The sequence below is a fragment of the Pseudopodoces humilis genome, chromosome 1 (assembly GCF_049639895.1).
Source record: "Pseudopodoces humilis isolate 2021_Gansu_Grassland_sample_001 chromosome 1, ASM4963989v1, whole genome shotgun sequence".
In the NCBI taxonomy this organism is placed as follows: Eukaryota; Metazoa; Chordata; class Aves; order Passeriformes; family Paridae; genus Pseudopodoces; species Pseudopodoces humilis.
The window spans coordinates 21,897,234-21,921,136 of record NC_142200.1 but is presented as its reverse complement, the minus strand read 5'-3'; the positions used below and the strand labels follow the sequence as shown (position 1 = coordinate 21,921,136).

General features: G+C 36.9%; 1 protein-coding gene across 2 annotated transcripts in view; it reads left to right on the top strand.

Moving 5' to 3' along the window:
* The window catches only part of MTDH (metadherin), a 30,276-nt gene extending 14,868 nt beyond the window's left edge, over positions 1 to 15,408 (top strand). Inside the window, exons 6-13 of one of the 2 annotated variants that reach the window (XM_014256640.2) lie at positions 226 to 474; positions 3,123 to 3,209; positions 5,001 to 5,099; positions 7,154 to 7,278; positions 7,831 to 7,950; positions 10,290 to 10,409; positions 13,043 to 13,199; positions 14,694 to 15,408. In XM_014256640.2, the coding sequence (XP_014112115.2) occupies positions 226 to 474; positions 3,123 to 3,209; positions 5,001 to 5,099; positions 7,154 to 7,278; positions 7,831 to 7,950; positions 10,290 to 10,409; positions 13,043 to 13,199; positions 14,694 to 14,764 (1,028 nt within the window). In that variant the 3' untranslated portion in view covers positions 14,765 to 15,408. The remainder of the gene's footprint in view (positions 1 to 225; positions 475 to 3,122; positions 3,210 to 5,000; positions 5,100 to 7,153; positions 7,279 to 7,830; positions 7,951 to 10,289; positions 10,410 to 13,042; positions 13,200 to 14,693) is intronic. The other variant, XM_014256642.2, reaches the window with a different exon arrangement.
* Positions 15,409 to 23,903: the final 8,495 nt, after the last annotated feature.

The window sequence follows — 23,903 nt, the reverse complement described above, 5'->3', positions numbered from 1 at the left end:
CCTGTGTTTTTTCCTCCCTCTTCAAGTTAGTAGACAGATGGTGCATATCATCTGAACTGGAAAATCAGCTGAGACAGAGCAGCAGCCCTCTCTGTATCACGCTGGTGTAGCAAAGCTGCTGTTCATTATGGGGTTTTTTATTAAGTGAATGTGCATATAAGTGATATTTTAGTTCTTCATCCAGTTCTTATTTTAAATAATCCTTTTATTATTGTTATATTTAAGTTTCTCCGGGATTGAGTGAAAGCCATACAGTAAATGGAGGAAGCTGGAATGAGAAGTCTGTAAAAATCTCACAGATTGGTGTAGGGGAGGAGAAATGGACATCTGTTCCTTCAACTGCAGCTGGGAAGAGGAAGACTGAGACATTGGCTTGGGGCCAAGACACTGGAGATGCTAATGGAAATGGAAAGGACTGGGGTGTAAGCCTGGTGGGCAGGCCCTGGAAAGAGCGTTCTTTGTTCACTCCTATTGGTAAGCTATTTCCAAGAACTTGCCTCACATAAGCATTTTTACATAAATGTATTCTTTAGTAGTGGATCTCTGAAATCCTTTTATGCTTATATATTAAAAAAATCTTGACATGGTATAGTGAAATGCAAGCTGAACAATTTCCATTTACTGTAAGTTCTGATGGCTTAGCATCTATGCCTCTGTGTACAGTTAAACTGGGTTTTTTGAGCTTATCTGACATAAAATTATTTCTGTGAAGGAATGCAGTGTTATATATCATTTTCATAAAGTTCTGAAGATGTTAACTAAGATCTAAGATGTTAACATGATAACTAAGCCATGTTAAAGCATAATTTCTTTTAAATAATGTCTTAAAACCCAGGCTGTAAATCTATTCTGTTGGTCCAACGTAATCAAATCAACTGTCTGTGGTTTTGGCAGGTGTTTTTTTAGGCCCTAGGCATAAACACTGTTCAACTCTGTGACACTTAGTGTTGCACTGTTTTTCTCATTAGAAACTGATTTTTAGTGCTCAGTACAATTTTCTGCCTTTTTTACTTGTGCTGTCCATAGTAATAACGGAGAAGAGATTGCTCGATTTCTCTCTGGGCAACAATCATCAGCTTATTAGTAAGTGCTGTAACCTGGCCCTTCCCACTTTTCAGTCTAACTAATCCTCATCTCTTCTGGAAAGCAGCGTTCCCTTGTAGTCAGCAGTGTTACTTCAGTCTTGTCGCGTCTTAACCCCAGCCAGCAGCCAAGCTCCATCCAGCTGCTCACTCACTCCCCCACCAGCAGAATGAGAGAGACAATCGGAAGGAGAAAAGCTGGCAGACCAATGGTTTGACATAAGGACAGTTTAATAGGGAAAGCAAAACCAGTGCATGCAATCAAAGCAAGGAAATAATTCTCTACTTCCCACAGGCTGGCAGATGTTCAGTCATCTTCAGGAGAGCAGGGCTCCATCATGTGTAATGGTGACTTGTGAGGACAAACACCATAACTCCAAATGTCCCTCCCTTCCCTCCTTCTCCCTCTGACTTACATACTGAGCATGATGACACACAGTAGGGAATATTCCTTTGGCCAGTTGTGGTCACCTGTCCGGGCTGTGTCTCTTCCAACTTCTTGTTGGGAAGACAAGCCCCAGCTGCCTTACTGTCATTGATACAAGAAGTGGGAAAGGCCTTGACTCTTCTGTGAGCACTGCTCAGCAACATCCCCGTATTACAAACCCTGTTTTCAGCATAAATCCAAAACACAACCTTACCCCAGCCATAATCTGCTAGAAGAAGTCTAGACCTTCTTTTATTTCTCTGGCATATTTTGAAATAGTTACCAAGGCTAGATCTGATATACCCTTGGAAGCTTTACCACTGCCAAGTAGAAGTAAAGGGCTTTTTTCATGTTCTGCTAGATGTGTTCTGCTCTGTATTCTAATAGGCAGTTTGTAGTGCTGGTTTTTTTTGGTTTTATTACTGAGGATACATCATGTCTACCAAGCTGATTTGCTTCTATAAAATGAATAATTTCATGGAGAGCAGTGAAAGTCTTTCATGATGACTAATGCTTTCAATACCGTTGCTCACAGTGTTGTATCCAAACTAGAACAGGTGAAAAACTGGTCAGGCCCAAGGTAATGGTCAATAAGTCCTACTTTCCCTGGTGGCTGACAAAGGGAATGTCACAGGGCTGTACTTAGAATTGAACTGTTTATCATCTTTAAAGTGATCTGGAGGAGGCAACCATGTCATTCAAATCCAGTTTCCAGATTATGTCAAGCTTAAATGTGGGGGCAGGAATCAGTTGAAACAGTCCAGGTCAGGGATCCCATCCAGAAGGACCTAAACCTGATGGGAGTAATTTGCCCACAGGAACCTGAGGAATTCAGTGAGGATAAATGTCAAGTGCTGAATCTGGGTTGGAAGCAACCCTGGCTGGATATTGACTGCCTGGATTGCAGCTTTGTGAATAAAGGGTCTTAGTGGGCACCAAGTTGGACATGATCCAACCATAGACCCTAGCAGCACAGGACACCAACAGTATGCTGGGATGCATTAACACAGGAGTCAGTAAATTGGGAGGTAGCAATTGTCTGCTTTTTGGACAACACCTGGAATACCTGTTCAGTTTTTAGACCCTTTTTCCCCAGTTAAGTAAATGTAATTCTAAGTAAAAGCCACTAGTTTCTATTGGCTGTTTCTGCTTATTTTCTGCCTTACATATAACAGTCTAGTTGTCTTCATTTTTAAGCAGTATCTCCTATTTGTCAAAAATTGTTCTGAATTTTATTCTATTCTTTAACATATATATAATATACTCCTAGCTGTGTTCCATCTACATGTACTTTTCAAAACTTAGTGATTGTAGTAACGGGAGGAATAATTGTATGGGGCTCGAAAAACAGTTGACTTCTCTTGTGAGAAGCTTGTATATAGAAAAAGCTGTAAAGGGAAGATGGTCTTAGAAAGTTTGAAAATGGTTTCAAGCTGTGTGTTCATAAAGTCACATCTCTATCAGCACTGAGTAATGCCCTCAGTTGTGTGAAATGTCATCATGGCTGCACTAGCCAGTGCTTTTCTGATCTGATTCATAATTAAATAGCTGAATTTTCGACATTGCCAACAGTGTGTGACATTTATTTTTTTTTTTCTCCCCTTCCCCCACAGCTGCTTGGAATGTGGATGCAAGGATTAATACCTCTGAACAGAATACTACTTCTTTCTCTTCATTTGGATTAACTCCTGGAGTTTCTGGTATGTGTGCCTTTCCAAAGATTTTTCCACTGTCTTCTACTTCACCAGGTGGAATAGAGTTTGCCAAGTGTTACTAATATGCATTTTCTCATTTTTCTTTGAAAATAGTGCTGCAAAGAGGTGGAAGACACTTCAAAAGCTATTTTGTTATGCTGAAATTATGCAGTAAAGTAACTGTTTCAAGTGGATAATCAAAAGCTAGATCAATCACAGAATATTAGTTAGAAGGTTGGAACTAGAAGGGGTTGGAATGAGGTGAACTTTAAGGTATATTCTAACCCAAATCATTCTCTGATTCTGTGACTTCTTATTTATCTGTGTAAATCTATTTAGACTGTGTTAAGTCTAAATAATGGGCATATGAGATTGCTGAATGTTGTGATGTCTGAATTTAGAGATCTGAAGACTTCTTTCTAGGAAAGCCCATTTACCCCAGTCTTCTGAGGTTTGTTATTTGATAATTGAGTTTTTTCCCCATCAAGGAGCTGAATCACTACTTTGAAAATATATTCCAGAGGCAAGATATGAAGTCTTGAGTCTTTTCTCTGTATGACAGGTGGAAATGCTGAAGCTCTGGGGTTTCTTTTTTGAGGGGTTGTGTGCGATAGAGTACAAACCTGTCTTTATAATAAACCTTGTGTGTTAAACAACTAACATAAGTCCCACAATGATTTATTATACAATAAAGGGATCATATGTCAGGTTTTCTGCTCTTGCCGTGAGCTTGGCATGGTAGTTTTTTCAGAAGTAGCTGACCAAGTGCTTATGCACTTCAGCTATTTTTACTTGTATTGCAGTTTACAGGCTTTCAACTGTTGAAACTGTTGTTAGTGTCCAGCACCTTCATTGTACAGAGGGTTTTAATTAAAAAAAAACAAAAAAAAAATCCCAAGCAGCCACCTTAATCCAAGTTCAGTCTCTAAGCTAAAATTTATGAGAGTTTATTAAATGAAGTAGGATGGCACACTGAGCTGAGATTCATTTGTAATACCACCATTTCAACTTCAAGAGAAATATGAAATAGTGAAGTATATTAGTTTTCTTTGATGCACCTTAGCCAGCGATGTTGTAATATAAAGTGACCACAATAGAAATGAGATGTCCATGTTTCTGTCATCTGAGGTATCTTCTGCAGAGGTGTATGTAAAATAGAGACCCAAGTTCTATTTAAACTGAATTTCAGAAGTTTCATCATACAGTAAAATATTCATTTATATAAATCTTAAAATTAGTTTTTGTTTACTTTTTTTATGAAATTGTTTCATTTGTTGTTTATTTTTCTGAAAACAGTTATGTTAGATGTGTAACACCTTCTGTTATCATGACTGGAATTGGTCTTACTGTTGTTTGTCCTGCTGCTTTTATGTTCTTGAAACCTTTGCTTTAAATGAGAATTGGATTATTAGTAATATATAATTTGTTTGATGCTCAATGTATTTAATGAAGTTTCTTCCTAGTGATCTTTTATTTTAAGCTTCTCCATGTAAGAGATCTTATTGGGTTACCCTTAAAATGTCATTGTGTTTTTCAGTTTGAGGAGACTGCTTTTAATTCACCCTTATCTCTTTTTGTGTTCTTCTCATGACTTTATTTCATCTTCTTTCTTCAGCTTCCTTGTTTTCTGAATATACCTTATGCACAAGGGCCTACTAGTTTTCCTGTCTTCTTAAAATCTGATGTTTTTCTTTGAGCCTTTTGCCTTCCTTTCCTACTTTGGTTGGACTTCTTACCGCACGAAAACTTCAGGGAGCTTGCTAACTTACAAGTACAACTTTATTTGTTCCCTTTCAGGTTCCAACAGTGAATCAGTTTCTCAGGCTGGTACTTCTGATTTTCAGTGGGATTTAAGTCATGCTCAACCCCCTGTTGATGACGAATGGTCTGGGTTAAGTATGTTCCTCTAAAATGTTCATTAACAAAGTGTTAATTACTCTTAAAGTGTAGTTATTTATATTAGCTACTTGTATTGGACTGTGGTGGGTATCTGAAGAAAAACCTGAAATGCTTGACTTTTGTAAGCCAATGGATAGTTTGAAGGAATTAGAAGTATTTTGGTAAATTCTGATAGAAAATGGGTGATTTTTAGGAAAATACTTGGATATTCAAACTCAGAAGTGAGAGAGCTCATGCATTTTAAGGTAGAAAAATCTTTGTAATGAAACAGTCTTCCTGCAAGTGATGAGAAAAATCTACTGCAAGTCTGCAAAATATGTAATTAGTAGGATAGAGTTTGAGTCAGTTTGTTTCTGCATCTTTGTACCTTACTGGAAAGTTAAGGTGACATCAGACTCATTTAATCTTACTTGCTTTCTCATTTAGCAAACATTAGGAAGTTCTTACACATACATAGAAAGCATATATTTCTATGGGCTAGAAATAATGGAAATTACTTGGGAGCTGTAGTAAATTTGGTGTTTACTCCCCACTTTCTCCTCCCTATTTATGAAAAAGCATATTGCACCTCATCAGAAATTGACCTGAACAATTGTTCCAGAAGTTGACAAAAGCAGCTTTGCATGTTACCTTCTCTCATCTATCTGGAATAGATTGATGTAGTCCTTGACTCCACCACTGTTGACATGACTGCTCTGTTACGAGATAATTTTGAAACTTAGCTTTTGTCTTTTATCTAGTTTCAGGATAAGGAGAGCACATTTCAGTTAATCATTTGAAAGTCATCTGTTTTATATTTTATCAAAAGCATAATTGAGTCACGTTTCTGAGCATAGAATGTTTATTGCTGAATATTCAGTTAATAGGATTTCAACATAGTTGTCAACTAGGAGTACACAAACAGAGGTGGGCAAATGCAAGTTTAGGCCAGCGATACACAGATACAACCTACTGCTTTATCAGGATCAGGAAAATGAAACTGAAGAAAATAAACTATGTACAAATACTACTAATTTTTATTATTACTAAGATCAGATTTCTTAAGCAGTTTTTTACTGAGAGGGCAGTATATAAACTGAAAGATGTTGAGTAAATTTTTTTTATCCAAATCAATAAATGTTAGCATCTGAAGTAGGTGTCATTAAGGTAATATTTTTATTAGTAAAGTTTCTAACTATTCTAAGTATTCTATTTAATCTTAAGATCTCTTAGTGTATTTTTGGCTTCATAATGTTTGCCAGTAAATTTAATTGGATTTATTACTGCTTTTTATTTTGATTTTATTTTCAGTTGTTTAAATTGACTCCCACTATAGTTTGCATATCAAATTTGCCTGTTCTTTAATTTGGTACAGACTGGGGGGGAGAAATATTTGTGATGTTAATATAAATGAGAAATGAAAATGAAATCTTCTACGTGTTCTGTTTTAAAATCGGCTCACTGCAACTTTCTACTAAGCAGACGGTCTAAGTCTTTGTTCTTCCCTTCAGATATTTTTAATTTTTATGTAACTGACCCTTTAAAGTTATCATTCCATCATAAATGAATAATAACAAAATAGAGTATGGACTTAAGAGTATTAGAAAAAAATATTACTAAAAATGTCAATGTTAATACTTTTGAATCAGTAAGATTTACAATTTCAGATATATCACTTGTAAAGGAATCTTACTAAGGTAAGATTGATCAGTGTTACAGTTCATCCTAATTTTTTCACAAGCTAGAAAGAAAATACAGAGAGCAGCTTAAGACAGAGAACAACTCATAAATTTGTTCCTCTTCACATAGTTTAGAAAAATACCTTGAAGCAACTGCATCTAGCTAGCTGTTGCTGTGATTAGGCTCTGTAAAATCACCGTCATTACTTTAAAAAGTCCTCCACTCGTTGATAAAAGTCTACCTTTTTTTCAGAAATACAGGAAATTTCTATTCATATCTTGATATCAAGAAGTGTATAATATATATGTCTAGGGGTTCTTTCATTTTTAAACTGGAAATGAGCACCTGTAGAGTAAAGCAATATTCCTGAAAAAACCTTTTAATCTTTGTAGATGGACTTTCTTCAGCTGATCCAAGCTCTGATTGGAATGCACCAGCAGAAGAGTGGGGAAACTGGGTAGATGAAGAAAAAATTGCTTCTGTTCCTCAGCGTGAAGAGAGATCTGATACTCAAAAGGTAAAAGGTGGTATTTTCTCCTTAGCTCAAAGACTTTGTCCTTACCACTGCCATTTCTTAAAGTAACTTGAAGGGTAATTATAAAGGTAATCTCTCATCATGGTTACACTGATAAGAGTAGCACGACTGTGTTTGCTCTGTACACAGAGAAGGAAAACACTGAGTGTTATTGAGAAGAGAGAAATCACTTAGCTCCATGTTAAACCTTTCTGTCTTGCCATAATTATAAGGACTACATTATCAGCATATACTGGGAAGGTTTAGATCTGCTTTTATAAATCTTGCCAATAATTAATTCTCAGTATGAAAAATAGCAATTCCATGCCAGTAGTGCCCGGTGCCCTCTTGCCTTTTCCATTCCAAATTCTTCTACCTGTATTACCAGATAGCATGTAAAGAATGTGGTCGTTTTAGAATGAATTGAACAGATAAGACTGTGTTCATTTCCAATAGTATATGCAATTTCTTATAGCTATCAATTTATGTTTAGTCTATAGAAGGTATGTTTCATTGTCATTTTAAATGCTAAATACCTTCTGTTCCCATATGAAGATCTCAGATAATGAAAGAGAAAAAGCGGAGCCAATTCTTCAGAGTTCTGCAAGTGGCAAATCCAAGAAAAAGAAGAAGAAAAAGAAGAAGCAGGGTGAAGAAGCTAACTCTCCTGCACAGGTAAAATCTGGATGGTTTAAAGGCAATTACAAGGAATTCATAAAATTGCCTTATCTTTGGATATTAGCATCTTGAATAAAAAATTTTTTGGAAAATTAATTTCTTTATGGGATTGGGTTGTCTTAAATTGTTTCTCAAGAGTTAAAGTAATCCTTATTTTACTAGTATTTCCTTAAGTGGTTGTATTCACAAGATGAACATGGGATAATTTGTAGTTTTGCTGAATTTTAGAAAACCACAAAATATATGGAAAGTATTTATCCTGAATTACTTATTTTCTATCCAGTCTGTATTCTATACTGTAGGGATGCTTCCAGGTAGAATTGTCCTCTGCATGAGCAGCCTTCTCCTCATGTCCTTTGAATGAGCTGCTTTGGTAAATATAGCGAGTTAGGAGAATGAAAGAAATTGAAATTTTCTGTTAAGCTGTCTTCAAGTACAATTGTGTGAGAATATAATTGTTTTTTGAAGTATTGTTTTAATCTGATTTATGTGAAATAAGTGTCAATGCTTCAAACTCAGTTGGTGGAGCTACTCTGTGAGTCAGATTTCAATGAGGGAAAGAATGTTTTCAAACTGAGGATGGTTGGAGTTTTCTGTGTTACTTAAATAGCTTTTGAAGAATTGCATTGAAACAGATGTGTGAAATTAGCAAAAGCAGATTGCACTACACATGGCAATTGAATCATGTTTGATTAGATGAAACAAGTACTTTCCTAATGGGAGAAAGCTTTTAATAGCTCATGATCAGAATGCATCCTGCTTGTGTTTGTTGTGGCAGCCATTCATAGTTTACATTCTTTACAAAATGACCAATGTTCAGAGGACTCTGACTAGATGAATTAGGGAGGGAAAGCAAAAACTTCAGTCATACTTGCTTTGGATTTGCTTTTATGGTTATCACATATTCAGTTTATTAAAAGTTCTGAAACATTAAATTCCTGTTACATTAAATTTTATTTTCAAGTTGTCTATGTGGAGGTGGAACTTGTGTTGATTTCCCTTGTTTCTTTTGAGGCAAATTCAGTCTGGGAGTGCTAGGCCTGCAGGGTTTTTTTTTTATTGAAATCTGGTCTCTGCTGTGGCTCTAAGTATAAGTTAAGATTAGTAGGTTATGGTTAACAGGCGTTTGTGAATGTCCTACATGAATCTCGAGATCAGTGAAGGCATTCTGATTTTTTTTCCGTTGCTTGTGAGCTGTCTTTTAAATTATATATGTCAAGTTCTACTTTCTATATTAACATAATCAGATCTGTTACTCAACTCAATGTTCTCCAACCATTCCAGTTTTGTTACTTCAGTTTACAAATAAGAACTTATCTGTATTAAATTTTTATGTGGAATTGGGAATTTTGCTTGATAGGAGCAGACTGAACTGCTAATACATCACAGAAGCTACCCTTGTTATAACAGTTTAGTAATTTAACTTGCCAGTCCTACTTCAAACTCATTTAAAATTTGTGTATTTATCCTCTGAAAATTGAACATGTCCATTTATACATCTTCATCTTTTTCACTGATTATACTTAAATGTTCACACTCATTTGACTTCAGTGTTTGTCAAGGCAGTAGGAGCTAACTGAAGAGCTTGGAGTAAGTCAGTATGTGTTCCTTCCTGTAAGGAATCAACAGGCTTAGGCTATTTGACTGCATTTTCGTAAGGAAATAAGGAACAGTGTTTCTAGTTTAAACTCAGAGACCCCTTCACAACCACAGGATTCTTCTAGTGCCACTAACAAGTGTAACTACTCTAATTTCACATTTAAAATGAAAACTTTCCACTTTAGATTGTCTAAGGAGTAAAGGTTGAGATTCTTGGATCCTTTGTATATATTTTTGATTTCTGTACTGAGGTTTATTTCACAGGCATTATGGCAAACTAAACTGGGTTGCAAAAATATTAAAGTGTATATGAGGATAGAAAAACAATACAGCTTACATTTTAAAACTTCTAACAAAGAACAGAACAGGGAGCAGTCAAGTGCCATTACAATACTTTTGCAAAGTGTTTTGAGTAAACTCATTTCAATTTCACATTCTTATAATTTAACGGGAGTGTGAAGTGCAGTTCATTCTGAGATTGAAATTTTTATTAGTGAATTGCATGAAGTGTCCTCCTTTCTGGGCTTTATTGCCTTCTATGGGTATTTTTGTGTTTATACATTTTGAGTGTTAGCATAGGCTAGTATGAGCCCACTACTTCAATTACTCTTTTTGATAGGTTTTCTGAGTTACAGAAGCTGATTATGGTGACAAAACTCATTCAAAGGGGAGAAGAGTCAGAACTTGACTGCAAACACAGACTCTTCTTTTTTCCCCTCCCACTGCCCTTTTTGTAGGATGCTGAAGAACTGGATAGAGAAGCTGGAGAGCAATTTCAGGCGGATACCTCAAAAGTTCAAGCACAGCAGGAAAGAGCTTTTTCTTTGAAGACCATAAGTACTAGTGAACCAGCTAAGGTAGGGATGCAAAATTTGGTTTATGTTACAATTTGATTTGGAAGTGCTCAAGTCATTTGACACATTAATTTGTATAGATAAGGTTACAGCAAGAATACTGTTTCAGGCTGTATGTTTATGAATATAAAGGTAATTGAACAGTTGAATTTTAGGTAAAGGTCAGTTATGAGTTTTAAAAATTATGTATACTCTGAAGAGCAGTATCTTCCAAATCAGTAGTCACTTTCTTTACTGGCGTGTTACTTCCTTGTTTGAATAGTCAAGCAATGGTTTAAAACTTAGAAATGTAGAAACCTAAGAATGAATAGGTCTGAGCACAAGACTAGTGGCATATTCTACCGTTAAGTTGCAACAGAATGAAGTGTTACTAAGTTAATATATTGACTTAAATGCAGTCTAAAATTGATTTTTGATAGCTGTACTGAGTTTAATGACAATAAGAAAAGGTTTTAGTCGAACCAATTCACAGACTGTTTTCTTCAGCTCAGAGTTGAAACATACTCTAGAGAATACAAATTCTCTTTCAGTCTTACTCCAAATAGCAGCTTTCTTAGATACTGCTACCCTATGAAGCATCACATTCTAGGAAAAATATTTAATCTATTTATCTAGGTAAAATATTTAGTATTTTTTGTGGCTTTGATTTTTTTATTTGTATTTCCATAAAGAGTGAACAACACTAGTGACACAGCAGTTTGGTACCAGAGAGTTTATGTCAGAATACTGAGTTTTTAATTTTCAATTGCTAAGCATTAGTTTCATAAAACTAATGAGATCTTAAGTGAAACCATTAGAGTGAAATCTTCCACAAGAGGCTGCAAGTCACAAAATAAAAAGTACAGAAGTACTTTTTTGGTTGAGAATGTCTTGAGAAGCACATTCAGACATACTTAAGGCTTACTCTAAATACATCAAAGTAGAGCCTTACTATTGTTATTTACTACAACTGATTATTTTAGATCTGCTCAACCTTTAATCAAGGTTGGCAACAGCTGCCTGTTCTGTCTGACTAGTGTATTGTTAGGTTTTGTGGTGGTTTTTTTTTTTTTGAAGCTGTGCTTGAAAAGATATCTGCCTGTGTATGCAAGTGGCTTTATTCCTGGAAGTGTGTTTGTTTTATTTAAGAGGCTTGAGCTGAAAATGTGTAGACAGAAAACTTGGATTGTGACATCAAGGTGGCAGGTTTCTGACTTCTAGAAAAAGGCGTAATAGTGCATCCTGAAAGACTACGGCTTCTGCTGTTCAGAAATCTAAATCGATTTGAAAAATATCTACAGTTATTTTCTTTTTCTCACAAGCTGTCAACACTGCCAAAATACAAGCTGAGCTATTAAAATCTTGGTTGAGTTGCTTTACCTGCTGGTCAAGTGTGACTGTCCTAACAAAACTGTAATACCAGTAGTTACCTGAATTGATTACCTTGCACTAGAAACTTTATGTCCTGCTTTTATTTTAGAAATCACAGTTTAAGTTCATTTATTTATGTAGCTGATGATTGCTAACTATAAGACAACATTAAAATTGCCTAAGCTTGGAATTCCTGTAGGATAGGACTTTGCTTTATCAGCATGGTTGGTGCATAAAAAATAATTTTTCAGTTGATTGAGAGAGATACTGCAATAATGGATATTAAAAAAACTTGTTTCTGTTGATGTGTTTGCACAGCAAGCTACTCATGAAAGGTTGCAGAAGTGCTATTTTAAATTCATGTGTTTGTTCAATTAAAGCTGTTTAATTTCTTGCTTAGTATGATACAATTAAGAAATTTTGTATCTTCTTTGCTCTCGTGAATGTTCTGACTTAATTTTTGAGATGCTTACATTATAGTGATGAAAGCACTACAAACTGGTGACTGTGATGTAGGATCTGTACATCTGCGTCCTGAGATGTAGACTTCACTATCTGGTTTTCATAGTTCTTGGCTGTTGTCACACATCTACACCTACGATTTCTTAAGAACATCTTAAAGTTTGGGGTTTATTGCTTGGCTGAGACAATTTTAACTACAATAAGTGTTACACACTGGGAAACGGTTACATTTTGTCTCTGTAGCGGGAACCTTCAAAATCTAGATAATAAAAATGCTACTAGTACCTTTTACTCTGCAGTTATTTCTGCAGTAAGTTCCACTGAAATACTTGCTGGCTACTCTCGCCATTATTTGTTATTCTATAAGCATACAGAGTGTTTTGAGCAGTTTACAGGAATGACTGGAGATGCTTTTTGTTTGATTTGTTTGGGGTTTGAGTTACTAGTTTGGTCCCATTTATCTTGCCTGTTTACCTTGCAACCAAATGAATATGTGTCACTGTTTTACATCTCTGTTGAATATTCTAGAATCTTTTTAGGGTCTTAGTGACTTAGAGATTGGTCTTCCTTTCTTTGCATGTGCTGTATTTTAAGAATTAATGTCATTTATCTTTGCTTGTATGCAATTAAAATTTTTGGCACTAGATGGCAGTCATAGTATTACAGAACTCAATTTAAAATTAAGGATTTTAATATTGCCTTAATTTTTCCATGTCATCTTCTCAGCAGCTGCTAAGTATACTGCCAAAATAATACTATATAAGAGCTTTTACTCTTGTATTACTTAAAAAACTTTTGGAAACTTATTTTTGTATCTCAAACAGTCTGAGGAGGCTCCTTCGCTTGCTGTTTCTACTGAGCCATCTGTAATTGTATCAGAGAGCAATTCTGACAAGATCGCTTCCCAAGTGCCACAGATGCTGCAAGAGACAGATGCTTCTAGTCCCAATATTAAGCAAAACAGTGTGCCTCCTCCGCAGAGTAAGTATCTCTCAGTGCAGTTAATTTGTCTGAAGTTAAAAGCACCTTGATATATTTGTTTTCATTGTGAGGAAAAATAGGCTTCATACACTTGGATGACTGATAATGTCTGTTGGGCTTGTCCAGTCCTTAACAGACATTGGATGTACTCATGAATGTCGGGACTGGAGCTCTGTGCTGTGACTGAGGAGTTCTGCCAACACTGTTTCAAAGGACTGCTTGCAAGTCTTCAGTGAAGAAAAGATGGTTACTGACATTGCAGTTGACAGAATTTTTAGCTACCAGAAATTTGGGAAAAAATACAAATAATTAAATTTTTAGCCTACTGAGATATTTTGATTTGTCAGTTTAGCTCATTAGCATCCTTTTCCATATGTTTCCATGTAATCATAGAGGGAAACAATTGCTTGTTTGGGATTAGAAAGGTATTGGATGGTTTTTGGGTTTTTTAATACTCTAACAGCAAATAGATCAGGCTTAACTGCTGCAGGTATATTGTTTTTTGAAAGTAAGCCGTGCCCAAAAACATCAAATGTACCCTCTGTTGTACTTGACAAAAGTGTTTGTACTCACAAGCATTTGAGCACTTGACAAAAGTTCTCACACAGTAGAACAGGAAATCTAGAAGGGAAGTGAGGATGTGAGAGGTATTGCTTGAAAAAAAAAAGTTGTTTTTATTCAGATTTTTTAATAAAAAATAAGCACTGACAATCCATAGTTAGTTGCTGGCTTAGTGTTGAAGTACTAAATGAGTTTTTAATGACTGCAGAGGAAACATGGTAACTTTATAGTTACAAAATCTCATTCAGCTGCATTCATTGGCTTCTTTATTTTGAATACATGAAACAGTGGAATATTTCAAGTCAGTGTATCAACTTAGAACTTTTTGTTCTGGTTCTAAAATGTGAAATCTTTTGTGATAGATTCATGCCTCAGCAATTGAAAGAACATCTCTTAGGTTCGGTGTGTACAATACTTAACATTTTTTACTGCTTTTGGCAGCCAGCATGTTTTAAGGCAATCTGTTTTATTAAGAACATAGTGCTTCTGTATTGAATTATGGATTCCATGTAAACACATCTTTACATAGTGCAGTACTTTTAAAAATATTCTTCTGACATGTCACATATGTAGTAGTTAAGAGCAGTATAATCTGGTAAAAGGTAGCATTTAATGTCAGTTGTGTACATGTACACTATTTCTAGTAGGCCAGAAAACAACAATTACTCTACTGTAAAATATTGTATTTGCAAAATTAATTACCTTTGATGTGTATCACTCTAAGTATTTGTGGGGTAAAAAAGTAGGATGAAATTGGCAAGCATTGTTTAGATATATTTCAAATTAAATTCTTTACATTTGAAGTGGATGAATAAAACTAGTTGATTGATTTCAATGACTTTGCAGTATCACAGTGTGTATTATCCAGGATTTTAAAAGCCAATTCTGTGTAAATGTTCTCAGTCCTAACACTATAATTGTTTTGTTTTTTAGCAAAGTCTGAAGAAAGCTGGGAATCTCCCAAACAAGTTAAAAAGAAGAAAAAAGCAAGAAGGGAAACGTGAACTTCCTGAGATGGACATGTGTTGCTGAATATTGTCATGAAGATTATGCTGTTTATGCAATAATTTGTGAACATGTACAGAATTTTATATAGATTTCAAACAATTTTTAAAAACAGAACTGCTGTGAACACAAACATCTTTAAAAAGGAATCAAATGAAAGTAACTTTATGATATAGCAAACAGAACATGCTACATTTGAAAGACATTCTGAAGAATCTGTTTTTCCAACTTTTGGAGAGAGATCTTAATTAAAAAAAACTGGTTTTACAACACAGTGCCCTGTTTACAACAGATTATACTCTCATCTACAGCTGCGGATAAAAGATTAATTTCAAGGAAGGGTTATCTGTAAAAATTATTGTCTGTACAATAGTGGGTGTTTCTTGCCTCTCTTATGAGTGGTGCATTAGAAGCACAGAATGTCAACCATGTGAATTTGTTTCATGCCTAAATCAAAGTGCTTTGATTAAATACATAATCTGCCATATCTTTACAGTAAGTTGGTTAGCAAATCTGCTAGCTATTGCAGGAATCACAAGTGCAAATCATTAACCATTTGTACAGTCAGACCTTCATGGTTTATTATATGAAGTTAACACAATAAAACTGCTTTGGGTTAAAAGTTTGAGAATGTGATTTGAAACTTGAGTATGGTTCATGAAATTATTTTTTATAATGTCTATTACCTTACTTGAATTATTGAAGATAACAGTATATTTTTAAGAATGCAGTAATGTGCATAAAATTGGTTTTCTTTTTCATTCCCTGCTCTTCTTGGTTGATTCAGGATCCCATCTAAAAACTGTATTCTTTCAGCTTCTAAACTCATGAAATGAACTGAAATCAAACTTTCCCTTCTTCTAACACTTGTTGGCTTACTGTACCCAATTCTCTTGTTTATATTACTAAAACTCTGAACAAAGCAAAGTGAATTTTTCACTCACAAATTATTTGGATTTCAAAGATCTGTTGGAGAACTGGAGTAGCTTCAGACAGCTTTAATTGACAAAAACAGTTATCAGGAACACATTTTTTTACTGCCTTAACCTGTAGGATGTAGAATGTGTCTAGACTTCTGGACAGGAGTTAGTGTTTTTATATTAAAAAAAATAAAAAATTATGCAAGTAAAGCAGTTGTAAAATAAAGACCATTTCCCACTTGAAACTGTTAATTAAAATGGCATTGAAGATGTGTTGTCATTTTCAGGCACTGTAATGACGGGGTATTGAACTGGAGATGTGTTTGTGTCTGTAAGGTACAGGCTCAGCCATGTACACTGTAAATAGCCTTTACAAAAATTGGTTTGCTAAGGATGGTATTTAACATCACCTGGTAAGTTCAGTTAAAGAGGCAGGATTCTTTTCAAATGATTGACTTCTGGTTTTGTGGCACAAACAGAATTGTTAACAGTTGTAACACATGGTACTGATCAACAGTTGTGTGCTCTTACTGTACTCAACTGCAGTTTGACAGTATTGCAAGGCAAGAGCAGATAATGCAGCAAGCTGGGATTAATTGTACTGAAAATGCACCTGCTAATGGGGAGCTTTCCTAATAAAATGATACTAACGTGCACAGGTGTTAATTCCTGTATATCAGGAACATCACACTCTAAATTGACCTGTTAAATTAAGCATATTGACAGTATTGATTTATTTACTGGGAGGGAGTAATGTTTAAGAGTGGTATTTGTCATGATTCACATAAATTTAGAACTGAAGTACAGCTTTTCAAGGAGTATCTTAAGGTAAACATGAAAAATAGGATATTATGAAGTCATGCAGAGTCCTTTGCACGTAAACAATATTATAATTTTACTTGTCTTCATAGTAAAGGTTTAAAAATACCCTTTGAATCCAGGTTTTTAATGTGTGTCTGAAATCTGTTTCCAGTCTGTGTTATGCTATGAGCCTCTTTTATAGAAAATACAAAGATTTTATGTCATGAAAGAGGCTGCCCCCAAGGACTTTCACTGCATAAATTATTTTTTTTTCCTCTCGAAAATAAAATTGGTGATATTTCTGAGTTAGTCGAATAGCTTGTCATTCTGGAAAAACTCATACTAGCTAAAACATAGGAACCCTGCTAAGTAACTGCTACTGCTAAGCAGGGTCGTATAAATACATAGCCTTCCTTTCAAAATGATGTTACCTATTTAGCAGCACCTCTTACTGTTTTCTTAATGTGCAGTTTCAATGTCTTGGAAAGCAAAACTTGCTTTATTTTGACATTCATTTAAGAGGTAGTAACTATATTGTATTGTCTATAAATAGAAACTTGGTTATCTATATACTGTCATGTTTCTATGATTCAAGCAGTGGTTAGTCTTAATGATACACTGAATCCAGACTTTGGTACTTGGATAGAACAAAAAACACCATTTTAAAGAAACTTAATCATTTTTTTTCTTTTTTCTTTGGGTTTATTTTTTCTGTTGTTGAATGCATGGAATGGTTTCATAAATCCAATATGTTGTTTTTTTCTAAATACTCTGGAATTATTTGTATGTGTAATTTAAACTTGTGATGATGTGTAATTGGATAGTCATGGCATATTTTTATTTCTTTTGTGGGGAGGGAAAGGTGTACAGAATTCATATGTGCTTGTTACAAAGGTAACTGTGCATTGGTTTGGAGGGGGGTGAAAACTATTTCTGATGCCCTTTTAGAAGTCTAAAAAAAGTGCAAGTGAAGAGCACTACTTTAATATTTACTAAGAAAGAATGTACATATTAAAAGCATTTCAAAATTTATAGAAATATTGCTAGTACTGTTGTGTTGTAACTGAATTGTATTTCATTTGAAATTGCCCTAATAATAGTTCCTAGCCACAAATAAGGCTTTTGAAAAGTGCAGCCATCGGAGTACATGGTTTAAGCAGACTTTCATCTATTGGTTGTTGTGCCTTTAACTCAACTAGGTTGCCAATCAAGATTTCAGCTGTTAAAAATTTCAGGTCTCACTCAGACACTTGTACCCGTGAGTCTCCTCCTGGTGACCAGTGAATAAAAATGAGCAGTTCTGGTTTTTCAGGCCAGTACTAAGATTTCTTCATTGTTCTGCTGTAACTGGAAGGAAAAAAATCCTGAAAATTTTAATTGCTTCTTAAAATATGCTGCTAAAAATACTGTTAAAATTCTGAGTAAATTACTTAATTTAAGAACAAAGAGCATCAGCCAAATGAACTGGGGGGTGGGGAAGAGCAGGAAGGGCAGTGTGACTGATCGTTCTTAACTTGAAAGTAATGTGGCAACACGATGGATTTTGCTTGCTGCAGGACTAAGAGAACTGCTGTTAGTTTGGGTGGATGTTTGGAGCAAGACGGGATGATTTCTGTTTCTTCATGGGTGGGGGCTGGCAATTGTTGTTGCCTATGTTTTGTATCATGTTATTATTAATGATTCATGGGTTGTTCCTGCTGAAACTTGGTTGAATTACTAAATTCTGTTTTCTGTAGTGGGGCCCTTCAGTTGAGGAAATTATTGAACTTCTGCTTTTTTAATTTCTGTTTGTACCAAGCTGAAGGTTTCTGGTTCACTGAAAATTGTTTTTTCAACTGAAACTGTGATGTCTTTAATGTTGGTGTATTCTGAAAAGTGCATTTAAAACTCCTAACATGAAACTCGGGGCTTCAGGAATTCATACAATACTCTAAAAAAAATGTGCTTAAGAACATCTGCAGCTATAAACAAACACATTTTCTGTCTTATTTGTAGCATTAAGTGATCCCTTAATTTGGCTCAGTATTTTTAATTCAGTCCATGGCAGAGGGTAAGTCATGGATCACTCAGAAACAGATTGCTACAATGAACTCAAAACTGACTAGTTATGAGGTGTTCCCTATGTCCTCGCAAATAGCAAGTCCTGTACTAAGTATTTCCACTTTAAAGTGATTCCTTATTTCAAATACCTGGTGTATAAAGTAGAAACCAAATATGTTGTTACTGAGGTTCTGACAAAGGCTGCCACAGTTTGTTTATCATGTTTTTCCTTGGCCAACCTTACCTATGTGGCTAACAAATAAAGCCATGCTTTGAGCTATGTCTGCAAACAAAGCTCTGGATGGGAGAGAATTCCTCTCTGATGTGATTCTGGAACTTGGACTTGCTCTCATGCAGACAGGCTTTAATGTGTCTTTTGAAGAGGCATGGGACCTGGGAGACCAGTGCCTTTCTGAGCTGTAGCCAGTTATCCAAAAGAGTAGGAGCTGTATCAAATGCTGTCCCTCTGCTGCTGAGGGGCTGAGTGGCTGGGCATGCATCTAAGGCCATGTGCAAGCTTTGCTTCTGCTCTCAGAAGTCTTCAAAGGTGCTGTGAAAGATCTGTAACATCACTTTTTTACCTGTTCACAGCAGCAGCTAGTGAATGGAAAATACCTGCAGCCATGTCTGAAATCACTGCACTGTTAATTTTTTTCAAGAAGGGACAGATTCCAGGAAAAGCTTCCCTGGAGGGTAAAGAAGCTAATGAGTGCTGGGACTTTTTCCAGAATGCTCTTCTGAAAGCACAGAAACAGTTCATCCCCTTCAAAGATAAGGGATGTAGGAGGAGCAAGAGTCCCCTTTGGCTTAACTGCAAGATTCTGAGCCTACTCAAAAGCAAAGCATATCAGAGATGGAAATGCGGATGAATACCCCCTGAGAACTATGTGGACATTGCCAGGGTGTGCAAAGATGCAGTTAGAAAAGAAAAAGTTCAACTCCAATTGAATTTGGCCAAGATGTCAAAAAATACAAGAAAGGGTTCTTTGGGTACAGAGACAGCAAGCAGAAACAAGGCAGATACTGTCCTGTTGATAAACAGGAGAATTAGTCACTGGTAATGCTGAAAAGGCAGAGGCTCTCAACACTTCCTTCACCTCTCTCCGCACCAGCACTGGCGGGCCCTGGCCTTGAGACCAAAAATCAGGCTGCTGGAAACACAGATCCAGCAGTGTCGGTGAACGAAGAGTGGGGGGTGAGCTATTACAGGAGCTGACATTGCAGGGCTGCTCTCCATCATCTTTGGGAAGCTGTGGACTTCAGGGAATGGCAGAAGACTGAAAAAGGCTAATATACCCCCATCCATAAGAAAGGCTTAAAGGAGGAATTTGGGGAAATTTTACGCCCCTCAGTCTTGCTTCAGTCCCTGGGAAAATTTTGGAAGAAATCCTTTGGGTAGCTATCACAAGTCGGATGAGGCACAGGATTGGGAAAAGCCAAGATTGGTTAAGGACAAATTGAGCTTGACAAACATGGTCACCCTCTGTGACAAAGTAAGCTGCTTGTTGATGTGGGGTGGGTGGTGGACATTGCCTCCTGGATTTCTCCAAGGCCTTCCGTCACTTCTCCCACAGCCTCCCTCTAGAGAAACAGATGGGCTGCGGTGTGGATGAGTGCTCCATGTGGGAAAGGCTGAGAGGCAGCACCAAGAGGGTGCTGGTAAATGGCTCCTTTTCAAATGGGCAGCGTGGCACAAGTGGGCCCCCCAGGGACTGATTGATGTTGGGCCCAGCACTGTTAAATATTCTCATACAGTGATCGGGAAGATGGGATCAAGTACACTTTGGAAGCAAGAGCCACCCTGCAGGAAGATTTGGATAGGCTGGAGAGTGGCTAACAAGAATCTGATGAAGTCCAGGAAAGGCAAGTGTAAGGTCTTGCGCCTGGGAAAACAACCCAGGTGTGCAGCACGGGCTGGGATCTACCCAGCTCAGGAGCATCTCTGTGGAAAGGGATCCGGGCATCCAGGTGAACAATCAGAGCAATATGAGCAAACAGTGGTGTGCTGGCAAAGAAAGACAATGGGATGCTGGGCTGCATCCACAAGGGCATCACCAGCAGAGATCAAGAAGCCATTGTCCCACTCTGCTCAGTGCTTATCAGGCCACACTGGAATTCTGTGCTCAGTTTTGGTCCCTGCTTTGCAGAAAAGATGTGGACAGGCTGGAGAAGGTCCAGAGAAGAGCCATAGACTGGGAAATATGTCACAGAGAAAAAGGCTGAGAGAACTAGGTTTGTTCAGCCTTGAGAAAAGGCTTAAGGGAGAGCTTATCACCATGTTCCACTATTTAAAGTGAAGATAGAGACTCCCTTTTTACAAGAAGTCACATGGAAAAGACAAGGGATAATGGGTACAAGTTTTTCCTGAAGAGGTTCCAATTGGACACATAGGGTAATTTTTTCACAAAGGGAACAATCAGCCATGGGAATAATCTTCCTGGGGAAGTTGTGGATTTCCCCAGCATTGGAGGCTTTTGAGATCTGGCTGAAAAGATTGTGATTTGGGTTTTTTTCCTGTGGTATACATAAAATGCATCTCAAAAATTGTATTTCTATCTATCAAATTCTTCAGTTATCAAGGTGATTTCTCCAGAAGTTTGAGACTTTGACAGGTCCGTGTATTTTTCAAAGTCTTTACTGCTTTAGGTTACTGCAGTGTTAAACAACATCCTTTTCATAACCACTACCATGTGGTTTCTCAATTACGGAAGAATGTAATCCATCAGTGACAGTGTGAGGTGGAATAAAACTTATCAATTCAGTGATAAAAAAGGTCTTGGCCCAACTGAGTTTTGTCAGGATCCGTTTAGGACAGGGCAGCTCCCTCAGGTGCCTGTTTCTAGTTGTAAGTTACAAGTCACCCTGCTGTGTCAGCATCTTCATTTAACTTTTGGAGTATGTTGTTCCAGGTTTGTGCCTTAGTTACACTGACCTTTAGCTTGGCTACAAAGTTAAAGCCTTTCAATTGCTTTGAAGCTTTTTCAGATTAAACTCTGTTTCCGTGGTGACTCTTGCAGAGCAGTGGCCGACACCCAGCAGCAGCAAGGCAGCCCACCCTAACCCTTCCTGCCCTGCCCCTCTGACTCACCCCCAGCAGGGACAAAGGTAGCTGTTAAATCAGGTGAGGGCTGTGCTGATACTTGAGAGTTATTCTTACTCCAGCTGGCTCTCTGGTATTCCTGCTGTAAGTCAAGTCTGTGGCCTGTGTAGAGTAGGGTTAATATTGGTGTTGCATTAAGTATGAGACCCGCACAGTTGAGGGTCCACCTTGGTAGATACCGTCTGTCACCATCATGCCTGCCTGGTCATTTTTAAAACACTTGAAAATCTTAATCAGCAGATATTTCCAATACTTTCTCCATTTTCGTTGGAATTCTTTTCTGCATTTTCCAAGGATGGAGGTTCAAGCAGCAGTTTGCTTTGAATAAATGTGTTTATTTAACTAAACAAACAAACAAAAAAAAACAAAAAAAAATAGGAAAACCTGTCTTTTTTAATAAACAACAAAAAAAATAATGTTACTTGGACTTGACCTGCATATTGAACATTTTTGAACAGTAGTACTAGTAGTAAGAAGTATTTAAGTGCTTTTCTGGAGTGGGCTCAGCACTTGATAGAATTGAGCTGGCAGATCAATACTGTGCTATTTTATATTCATATACTACAGACATGCAGTTCAAAGTCATCCAACTCACGCAGCCTGCTGAGGAACTTCTTTGTGATGTTTTAGAAGCATGTCTTTTTCTGTGAGCCCTTAGCAGGCATGCAGAACAGAACATTTAGTGACTGTTTTTGTAATGATTAAAACAATTTTAACTCATACTACCTTGAATAGAAAAAATATTTCATAGAGATGCATAGTTGAAAGGTTCCAAAGCCTGACACAGGTGACTGAAGCAGGTTTTACAAAGATTACCATGATTTGGATTTCTGCAATCACATCATGTGAATGTTAAACTATGGTCAAACCTAGTCAGAAGTCATATGTGTCACATTAGAAAATAACTTTTTGTCTGTTTCGCTTTGAGGCAGAACATCAGTTGCGCAGCACAAGATCATTATGGGAAAGCAGGATTGCAAGTGCTTCACTTTACGTTAAGAATTCCATCTCTAAAAATCTTGAATTTGCTGCTGGAATTTGTGCTGCCAGAGAGCATTGGGCTGGAACACATTTTCTTATGTGAACACTTAAAGTAATGTTAACATCTCTTGAGAGCACCACATGTTATCTCCACACAGTGTTTCACTTCTGCTTTGTGTTGCTGCTTTATGGAGGACATGATACTGTTTGAGGCTTTAAACTCTTTCGACTTAATCATTCCAAATAGTTGTTGAGCAGTCCAGCTCAAAGAAGGTATTTTAACTGAAGTTTAACTGAAGAAAGAATTCCTAATTGCAAATTTTTTTCTTATAGTAGATCAGCAGCTCAGCCTTGCTCCAAATGAAGTGGAATGTGAAGTGAATGAGCAGGGTGTTTTGTCAGGGCTTTAAGGATGTCTCCATCAGCATCAGCATGATAAAACTCACAGTGAGGGGAGCTGTCTTACAAATATGAAACTGTCCTGTGTGGCAGTTAAGTGGTTTAAAGGCTCATATACATTAAACATCAAAAGGGAAGGGGGAAAATGTGCAGATTTGCGTTTTCAAACTCTGTTGGTGATCAGTGATATTTTACATTATAAATGAAAAGAAAGTTCTCTCCAAAGTGGCAAATGTGTATCGTTCTGGTCTGCAGAGATGGGGTTTCTGAATGCTAAGACTAAACCTCTGGTATTCCAAAGGTTTATGCATAGATGTGTTATAAATGCAAAGGCAAATTTGGGTTAAATAAAAAACAATTTATTATAAAACAATTTTTATAATAAAAATAAACAATGAGGAAAAACCACAATAAAACAAACAGCGCAGCGCTGGGTGGACAGGGGTCTATACCCAAAGGTATAGGTGTTCCCAAATCCACGAAGGAGGGTAGACTGTCCGGGGTTTTTATAGGGATTTTGTGTCCTGAGGCCAAATTCCAGGCAGGCACCATTCACCAAGGGTCCTTGATTGTTGGATGAATTGATTTCCTGGCGTTGGAGAATAGAGTCAAATAGACGTCCGGGCAGAGTCTCCTCATATGTAAAGAAGTTTTGAGTGTTCCTTGATTTCATTTTTGGTTTGGGCTCTCAGAGTGAAGTATCCAAGTCCGGTGTGGAGTCGACAGATATCTCGGCTGGGCTTCCACTTATTGTCCGGCCTGTTTGCATCTTCAGTTGGGGTTTGCAGGGAGGGGTGCCCAGGTGCGGTGTGGAGTCGATAGCCATCTCGGCCTGGCTCCTTTCTTTGTTTAGCTTAATCATTCGTGTCCTGCTTTTTCTTTCAGGCTGATGAACGT